The following is a 10889-nucleotide window of genomic DNA, read 5'->3' on the forward strand; positions in this document are numbered from 1 at the left end:
CGAATGAGCTGTTAGTTCATTTCTATTTTTAGATTATGGGTTTCCCCTTTGATGATGACGTAGTCGCAAGTCGTAGCCGGAAACCTGAATCTAGAATGTTCGACCTTAGAAGTTGCAGCAATTTTAATGTCTTTTTACGCTGAAATATACCGACCAATATTACATAAGAAGTTCTTCATTTTGCTGGTAAGTTCACCGTTATACCGGTATTTGGCCGGATTAGCACTCGATGTATTTGTAAGTGACTGGCATGTCGACACGACGTGTATAAATATAATGCTATTTGTGGTATCGCTACGGTATCGAATGAGATTACTCGTAGGTTACCACTATAACTGTGTTTTGTTTTTTGAACCCAGAATATTTCTACGATAACCACGCATAGGGAGCATTCGTTTTTTACGGGGAGGGGGTCGGTGGAATTCGGGGGGGGGGGGTTGACTTTTACAAAGCAGTTTTTAGGGGGGGGGGGTCAAATTTTATATCCAATGGTTTGGGGGGGGGGGTCAATTTTTACAACAGATTTGTATGGAATCATAGCAAAAAACAACAGAATTTACAAAAAAATGTACAAAATAGAATACAAACATGTCTTTATTCTGTCTGATCAGGTGATAACAAGTAAAAAAAAGAAAACACAGAATCACAAAAATAAAACTTTCAGGCTGTGGCAATATAATGACATACCTCACTTTTAAAACTCTTTAAAAACTCTTTAAAAACAACAGAACTCATTCAAATTAATTTTTGACCACTTACCAAACATATCAAAGAAACAATTGACCTGAGTGAATTCCACCATAAAAATCGTAAAATGGCCGCCACGTGGCCCCGGCCGGCGGGGACTAACAAACATAGATAAGAACACAAAAGAGATAGTTACTAAGTTAGTCTGACGAGTCACTTTGACTCTTCAGTTCACTGTAGTCAACTGTATCTACAGATCCACTTTGTTCCGTGTCACTTTGACTGTCAAGTTCACTCAGGTCAATTGTTTCTTTGCTATCAGTGGCTAAGTGGTCAAAAATTAATTTGAATGAGTGCTCATCAATATATTTCAAGTTGTACATGGGCACAAGCAATTTGGCTTCCGATGCATTTACAGAGCTAACATTACCAATTAATACCATGATGGCTGGTGCTGGTCTACCAGTATCAAAAGGGTGAAATTCCACCATTATAATCTTGTTGTAGAGAGTCTCTACACGGCGTTGTAATGCTTGCATTTTTCTCTGTCTCGCCTTTCTGTTGTTTTATAGGGGGGGGGGGGTCACATTTTACAATTGATGGATTTAGGGGGGGGGGGGTCAAATTTTAGAAAAGTAATGTTTAGGGGGGGGGGGTTGCTTTTTACATTTAATTCATACCTCAAATTCCACCGACCCCCCCCCCCCCCCTCCCCGTAAAAAACGAATGCTCCCTTAGACCATTTTCTGCCCTAGATTGAGGTCAACGCGTGGTATGTTTAGTAAATTCACATTACACACTACATGTGCGTCTGCAGTAACAGATTAGATAGGACGACTCAATCTCAAATTTGCTGTGGACGAACACCCGTTAACACAGGATACGAGCACTCAAAACTACTGGCCACTGTTCCCGACTGCTCACTTATATATAAACACGATAAATGAGTATATTTCCGTGCATTGATCTATTATGAGAAGGCGGCAACATGACGTTTTGTTCGTGACAAGTAGATCTATAAATATATTAAGACATGAAAGAGCAATGCCTATATAACCCATTATTATGTTTCAGGTAATAATTTTTTGCATTTTTTTTTTATCATCTGCAGTTTGGTTTTCTGTATACTTCAATCATGCTTATATTATTTACTTATTTCATCTTTGTAACCTTTAATAATTCATCTGGGAATTATTATGTGTTAGAATAAACATTGATACATTGGTATGAATGACAGATCCATGTATCAACAATGGAAGTTATAATCACCAAGTGATAGCCAGGCTCAGAAATAACATTTTCAAAAAAATTTTTCGTAATCAGAGAATTGTTATGAATAAAAATGACCACTTAGGAATGAAACATAAAACACCATTGTGGAGCCATTATTTATTGCGTGTGTGTGTGTGTGTGTGTGTGTGTGTGTGTGTGTGTGTGTGTGTGTGTGTGTGTGTGTGTATGTGTGTGTGTGTAGTATGTATATGTATATGTATGTATGTATGTATGTATGTATGTATGTATGTATGTATGTATGTATGTATGTGTGTTCATGTGAATGTCTTGACATCATTTCTATCATTTCATTCTCTGTTCCAGGTGCTGTTGTCACTGACCAACACCACAAATGGCGGGGGAAAATGTTACAAAACAGATCCTACTAAAAGGACTTACAGAGATGGTGACAAGTCATGTGACCTTTGTTTACCCGGACAATTTAAGGTAGCAACATGCAGCAACAGTTTAGGAACAAGGTAAATAACAGTTGAACATTACAGCAAGTATCAATCCACCAACATTTGTTTTATTATTAATATTACTATTTTTGCCCGATTTCTTCTTTTACAGCACTTTGGAATTCCAAAATAGCCCATAATTACTGTCACTCTTGCAGTACAGTGGTGTAGAAGCATGATTCCCACGCATGTGCCTCATGGTTCTGTGCTGTGGAAACCGAACCAGTATACCTTTGGATCATGCTTTCTTTAGGAAATAAATAAAACTTTGTTTCTGAACTGTGGTGTCAGGCAAATAAACCAAATTTAGCCAAATTTAGCTCTAACTTTAATCTGCATCTGTATCAAGTACAACTTATTATAGAAACATATTTATATGTAAAACTGTAAACAAAGCCTGTTTGGACCAGAGACTTTATTATCTGACTTGATAATGCCATTCACTAGAACAAGCCAGTAAGTCAAGCCTGATTGCCAAACACTAAGAAAAAGTTTTCAGTAATACATGTCTTTGTTTTCCATTCACAGATGTGCAGAATGTCCTATGAATACCTACATGCCATTCTATAATGAATGTGAAGATTGCTGGATTTGTGCCAACTTGTGTAATGGATTGCATCAGATAGTAAGTAGGAATCGATCATTTCTTGATTCTCACTCATTATCTAGTTACTGTTATATTAAAATCATTACAACGAAACAAAACATTGTCTGGCTCAACAAAAATCTTACCAAAAGTGCTACATTATTTCATCTGGTTCAAAAAAAATCTTACTATAAACAGTTCTACATTTTATCATCAGACTCAGTGCTACATTTCAGCATCAAATATCTGACTATTGAACACTGCTACATTTCATAGTCTGGCTCAATAAAAATATTACTGAGTTTGCTTTATCATCTGACTCAACAAAAATCTTAATTACCAACAAACAGATATTTCTATAGCATGCAAGACAATAAAATGTATAGTAATACGAGTAAGATTTTTGTCAAGGCAGACGATAAAATGTATTAATACGAGTAAGATTTTTGTCGAGGCGGACGATAAAATGTAGTAATGGGAGTAAGATTTTTGTTGAGCCAGGTGATGTTTTGATTCAGATTTTATTATTTTTAATTGTAATATAACATTTTGGTTCCGTCTATAGTAAGTCTTTGTACTTTCAACATGCTGTACCAAGTGTCATTAATCCAATTCAGTTGTTTACTTTCCCTGTTTGTAACAGATTCCATTTGTCCATGTTCTGATGTCGCCAGTTGTATCAGAATCTGCTAATATATTAGAATCTACTTAGTGTACTAATGATTACTAAACAGTGTACTGTATAAATATTGTCATATCATATCATACATTTAATAATGATGACAATAATTTTTATCTACCTTTGAAAAAAAATATATACACATACTGAGTCCTAACATCAGTTTCGATTACTAGTACTATATAGCATATATCAAAACCAATCATACTGTATAATGTATAGAATTTAAAGGTTTAACTACTTCCTTCCTCTGATACATTATCCCAAAGGAAGTGGTGTATGAAATACAGTTATATATACAGTGTTTAAATCAGAGTTATTGATTCCTGTATTGTGTTGTATATAAATGAGTCACCCAACAGATGAGTGTTGTGTACTAAATTACCTTCGAGATTTGGTATACTGGTTGTTCTGAGGAATATTGTCACATCAGATATCTAAGTCCCTGGGCTATCAAACATTGAAACAATCAACATTATCAAGTTGGATAGCCAAGTCCCTGGCATTGTCACACCAGATAGCCAAGTCTGTCAAATGATATTGTCAAGCCAGATATCCAAGACCCTGGGTTATCAAATGATATTGTCAAGCCAGATAGCCAAGACCCTGGGTTATCAAATCATATTGTCAAGCCAGATAGCCAAGTCTTTGGGCAAGCACAAAGTATTATGAAGCCAAGTCTCTGAGCTAGCACAAAGTATTGTCAAGCCAAGTCTCTGGGCTAGCACACAGTATTGTCAAGCCAATTTTAGTCTCTGGGCTAGCACAAAGTATTGTCAAGCCAAGTCTCTGGACTAGCGCAGAGTATTGTCAAGCTACATATCCAAGTCTCTAGTGTAACTTAGGATTACGGTAGCATACAACATCCCTGTAGAATGATGGATTATTGTTGCATGTCTGTGTAGTAGAATATAATTATCACATTTATTCTACAGAAAGTCCAGCCAGCCAGGCTTTGTACTTTCTGTATACTTGATTACTTGTATTGATTATTACTACATGTATCAACTTTTACTACATATGATGTTGGGCGATAGAATAATAGCTAGCACCTTCATAACCCATCCTTGAAATCTTGTTGAAGATTCGTTCTACGACATGTGTTCATGCAGCCATTTTTGGGATTTTGTAGGGTTTGTAGGAAGACCATAGCAGTGGTGATGATAGACTGTAAGATACGTTGTGACGTTTTGCCCTCACCGGCCTCTCAGTGTCAGGGGTTGGCCGATGTTTGAGGGCACCCTGTCCCGGCGTACCTTACAGACTATGGTGATGACATCATGAATAGACCAATTTCTTTGTCTTAATTAACACTATGTTTGTATGTAAGTTGTCAGCAGTAATTGAAAGGCATACATTATAAGGCTGACTGAACTTTGCCTTGAATGATGCCATGGACAGTAAAAATACAAAAATATATACTGGTAGTATTATGTGTATGTAAAAGTGATAGAAACAACCAAATTAATGAGCAAGTTCTCCATTTACCATGATCTACTGAGTATTTTCAAAATTGTTCAGCTATTTCTGACCATTTCATAGCTACACTGCCTTCATGGCTAAATTCCGTGACTTTTGGTACATTTTTGAGACTCGATGACACTGCATGCACACAATGTAAAAGTGGTACCTTTTGTGTAAAGGTAATTTAAACATTATATGACTTCAAGAAAAAAAATCACATGCCAGTAAGACATGCTCAAAAGTAAGTCGTCTATAATTTGACATAGGTTTCAAAAACATTCAACATTATTAAATATTTCGTGTTCAACAACATTAATGATGTTTTTTTTGTCATGTTGAAATTAAGTTTTTTTTTACTTACACCAATTTTTTTCAATTTGTTGTCATTGTTTACAAACAAACTTTCTTCACTGGATTTCGTGAAAAAATATCGCCTAAACAGTGTAAGTTATAATTTCACCATTCTCTTGCTGTGGTGATGGATTTTTTGTTATGTAAGTTTGTAGTGCTGTGGTGTACTAGTGTAAATTGTCTTCATTTCTTTGGTAGAAAGGAGCAATCTAGCTCAGATAACCAACACAATTTTGTCGGTTGTCTGAGATAGAACTATCATGGAATATATTAATCAACACATTTTAAGAATTACCTCTTTGAAAATTGCTGCTGCCCAGTGGTAAATATATATTTAGTACCCACAACCATGTGATATTACTAAACTAGTGTTTTAGTGTTTGTATAGTTTTATCTAGTTTGGTATATGCACATACCTACACATGAATATGTGCACGCATGCATACATACATACATACATACATACATACATACATACATACATACATACATACATACATACATACATACATACATACATACATACATACATACATACATCCACACACACACACACACACACACACACACACACATACATACATACATACATACATACATACATACATACATACATACATGATACATACATACATACATGATACATACATACATACACACATACATACATACATACATACATACATACATACATACATACATACACAAGTACGTATGTGCATGCATACATACACATGTATGTATGTGCGTGCATGTATTACTTGTGTGCGTGCATGCATGCATGTGTGCATATGTACGTACATACGTACACATACACACACACACACACTCACACACACACACACACACACACACACACACACACACACACACACTTGATGTATATTTTGCAGTCTTTTGGTGCATTGGAAGCATATGGTTGTATCACTGTTTTTTTGTAAAACACTTTGTCACAAGCAATTTCCTATCATCTCAATCTCATAAAGAACAAGAAGCACTTTACAAGGTTCAATATGGTTGGTTAGAAAAAATATCAAGGGTGCAAAAATGATAGAATTATAGAGTTCATAAAATGAATTAAAATCACCGACACTTCAAATTAATACTTTTCAACAATAAGTGGCAGTTGTATATTCTCTGTCTTACATTCTATTTGATATCTTTGTGATTGTTAGGAAATTAATTTTAAAAAAAAGAGAAAAAAAGTTGCAGTTAGGAATAACTATGTAATTAATACACTAGGCACTTGTGAAAAGCAAACTGATCTATCTAGTGGCAGTGAGTAAACAAGGCTAGAGATTCTGGTTGAAAGTGCCTGTAATTGCTCCTCAGTGCTTTCTCGGTTTGTAGTCATGTGAAAGTGATGAAAAAAACAATCTCCAGAAAACAATAATCTGTTGTTTGTAATTGTTAAATGATAATTAGTATAATGTTAATTGTATAATTTATACCCTCCAATCAGTGGAAACCTTGTAATGTAAGTGCTTCAGGTCACCCCATAAGCCTAGTATATTGATCTCTCAGTTATTGGTGAATTACATAATATACTTGCTGATGCATGAGTGAAACAGCAAGGCATCTTCATTTCTCCTGTATGACCTATACCATATGTTGAATATTTCCTAATTGATAATGTACACTCTAACCTAATTAACGCTGTAACATAATTATCTGCATAATCTCATCAGACAACTCAAGAGTGTAATGGTACTCACAGAAGAGAATGTGGCTGTGATGTTGGCACCTACATGCTTGCTTCTGGGGATCGCTGTGTACGTCACTCGTGTCCTGCTGGACAAAGAGTTCATGTCCGTGGTATGTAAATTAGATTAGATTCTAATTTTTTCCTCTTGATATTTCATGCAATGGCAATTGAATGATGTATGGGAAGAAACACAGAAGTTGAACAGTTTTGGATTTCATATAATTATTTGAGATACTGAATAAGACTTAGAGTGCTCTCCCTGTTAAAGGGGAACACCACTCCAGGAAATAGAGACATTTTCATAAACTATGGGTTCTAGAGTCACTTCATGATTTTACAGCACCTACAATTATTTACGATTTCAGGGAAACATCAAGTTGATCTTGTACATTTATATGGTATCTTTGCTATGGGCTATTGCATCATGTGAGATAGCAGAAATATATTATTCAAGATTCATGAGTACAAAATGCTGAAAAACAGATGTCATGAATATTCAGTGTTCCACCATTGAATGATGTATTTCTATTTCCCATGATGCAATAGCCCATAGAAAAAATACCATATAAATAATGTACTGGTATGTGTGACTTTAAATTAAGGTATAAAATAATTGATTTTGACTAAATTTGAGATAAGCACTTTCACATACTTTCTGTCTGATATTATAGGTCAAGCAGGAACTGACATACGTTGTCGACCTTGCCTTCCCCACTCGTACTCCGATACCATTAACAGCAGAGTAAGCTGTATTCCCCACACCAACTGTACAACAATTGGAAGAGACTACGATTGGATGGGTAATGCTACCCATAATGCAAAGTGCAGAGATCGAGAGTTTGGTGGATACAATACAACTGTACAACCCAATGTAAAGCAATCCGTCCATTCTGTAGACAATGCTGACTCTGCTGATTCAGAAATGTCTGACAGAGAGATAACCGGAAATAGCAAAGGTAAACTTGAAAGTTAGATTTTCTAAGATTTTCAACTCCGAGGAGCAGTGCAAATTACATATTCATGATCACACTGAGTAATAAGTATGATGTATCCCTTATGAAAATTTAATAATACCACACTAGTATGACAACATTTTCCCGGCATCATCCTTACAAGCTTTGCAACAAACAATATGCAGCAAGTCGCACATCTCTGTACAGTGCAAAACCTGTGGGGGGTACTGCATACCAGTATGTTCTGCCTCGATTGTCATTGATTACTATTTATGAGTTAGTCCATGAATATTAAGTAGGGATGTGTAACTCACGATCACATAAATGACCAAAAATGTTCACCAGCTTGGTAGCTCAAAGGTTATAACATGCAAGCAGTTCAAAGATTTCAGTGCAACTGAACTGATATGGTTCAGTAGTGCTATAGGCATGGTGTGGTGTCTCTCGAGTCTGTCACTCAATGATTAATAAAGCTAAAGGCTGGTAGAACACAGCAGAAACCAACCAAACATGGCAGCCTGGGTTACAATGATGGTGTTAGTATATTATTGTGGGGAGAACTCTGCAGTTTTGTTGGCACAGATGAACAGAGTTCAGCCGTAACAAAATTGCTCATAGCAATTAACTTACAGTAAATGATCGTGCATATTGCATAACGACAGGACTGACTCAGCATGTAGATTAAACAATATCAAACACTTTTGGTGTTGTGCTGCAATGCCATTGGCACTATTTTCTTGATGGGGTTTTACTTTTCTGTTTCCCTAGATACAACTGTGACAGAAGACAGTACTTATTCAGGTAACAGAATAACGCCCTACCCATCATCACCTAATAGTACAAATCAACACTCAACTGATCAGGGACTTACTAATATTGCCATTGGCTTATTTGTCGCTACTGGAGTCATCATCATGGTTTGCTTGTCTTGCCTTTGTGTTCACTGTAAAAACGGGAAGAAATCACCTAGGCGCAAGTGTAGCATATCACGCAAAGCAAAGAGACGCTGTTCTTTCCAATGCCTCCTCCAGCAAAATGTGATACTGAAACCAGGTAAGAGCAAAATTTAAGACAGATTATAAAATATTATATAGTTATCAACATGCCTGTAAAAGTGTATGATCATATGTATGAAAAAAAAAGAGATAAAACTCTCCTTAAAAAATTCATTTCTAGGAAATGCATTAATGTTTTGTTCCAGTTGTTATATGGATAAAAAGAACATGATAAGTATAATAAATATATCACGTAACAAAAAATATATTGTGTATTTTGGTAAGTTATATAAATTATAATGATATAATTTATCACATAAACATGGGCAAATCTTAACCTGCCCTCTATGGCAGGATTAGAAAAAAGTCACAACATCACTGATTGTATGAATTATGACAACCGTATGAGACCATATCTGAGTGAAAATTGTCAACAAAACATATTTCAAAGTTTCCTTCTGACTTTAATTGTTATTTCTATGTCATTCAGACTGTTAAAGTACAATTATGAATTGAAAGTTCGCCAACAATTTAATTTTTTTTAAAACTGACCAAAAGATCACCATTTTTATTCATGTTTACGATGTTACGATGGAAAACAAAGGTGGGCAAAAAAATAGGACAGCCCACACAGTCTGCAGATATAGGGGGAAACATAAAATAACCCTCCCTACTTCAGTGAAAACAACTGCAGAGCCAATCATGAACAAGCAAATGACATCTGCCCTACATACACACTTGCTGTGAAGTACTAAATAAAAAGAACAATAACTGCAATAAATAGAAGATTGAGCAAGGTTTGTTGAGAATTTAAAAAAAAAAAGTTGCATCGTCGCATCGATTTAATATAGACAATTTATCCTGACCACAATTCTTCTCTTTTTTTGTCTCACCTGCACTGTATTTTTTGTTACTCTTCTAACAGATCACAAACCTGAAAAACTCCTAAATGGAATTGCCAATGGTATTCTGACCAAATATCATAAGAAGTTTCTACGAAACCTGCCATCCCCTGGACTTACTGATACAGAAATTGATAATGTTGAGTATTGTAAATATGATCTATGTGAAACAGTTTACAAATGTCTTGTCTGCTGGAAGAAGAAATTTTCTACGGAGTGTTTCCCATTGAAAGAACTTCTCGGAGTTCTCAAAGAATATGACGATAAACTTTCAAGACGGCTGTTTGATGAACACTGTACAATTGAAGGAGTTACTAATATTACTTGTACATAACGCTATAAATAAACAAAGCGGGAATCCCCCCCCCCAAAAAAAAAAATAAATAAATAAAAATAAATAAATAAATAAATAAATAAAATAATAATAAAAAAAAAAAAAATAATAATAAAAAAAAAATAAATACCACCAATGGCGTTGTAGCACAACTGTACAGTTTCTAATAGTTTATCCATATGCTAGTCCATGCTAACAATAAGTGGTCATTTGTTGAATAACTATCCAGTTGCCTATCCAACCATGTTGCTATCTTTACGATATATGCTATCATTTGAGTGTTGCTATGGGCGTGGTCATGTTGTTAGATATATGTGCATACATTTTTGTATGTTTTTGTTCACTTGTGTATGAATTCCTGATATTATCTTTGCAATATATGTGATCATTTGGCTGTTGCTATGGGTGTGGTCTTGTTGCTAGGAACATTTGCATACATTTTTTGAATGTTTGTTCATATGTCTTTCTATTCCTGTTGTTATCTTTGCAATGTAGGTGAT

General features: G+C 35.3%; 1 protein-coding gene across 1 annotated transcript; it reads left to right on the plus strand.

Moving 5' to 3' along the window:
• The first annotated feature begins 75 nt into the window (after positions 1 to 75).
• Positions 76 to 10435, plus strand: LOC144451370 (uncharacterized). Its single transcript, XM_078142190.1, has 7 exons — positions 76 to 186; positions 2284 to 2438; positions 2949 to 3045; positions 7189 to 7315; positions 7877 to 8161; positions 8927 to 9211; positions 10079 to 10435. Exons 1-7 carry the CDS (start codon positions 127 to 129, stop codon positions 10387 to 10389), a joined length of 1320 nt encoding a protein of 439 aa, XP_077998316.1. The 5' UTR covers positions 76 to 126; the 3' UTR covers positions 10390 to 10435.
• The last annotated feature ends 454 nt before the right edge of the window (positions 10436 to 10889 follow it).

This window comes from Glandiceps talaboti, chromosome 21, assembly GCF_964340395.1.
Source record: "Glandiceps talaboti chromosome 21, keGlaTala1.1, whole genome shotgun sequence".
In the NCBI taxonomy this organism is placed as follows: Eukaryota; Metazoa; Hemichordata; class Enteropneusta; family Spengelidae; genus Glandiceps; species Glandiceps talaboti.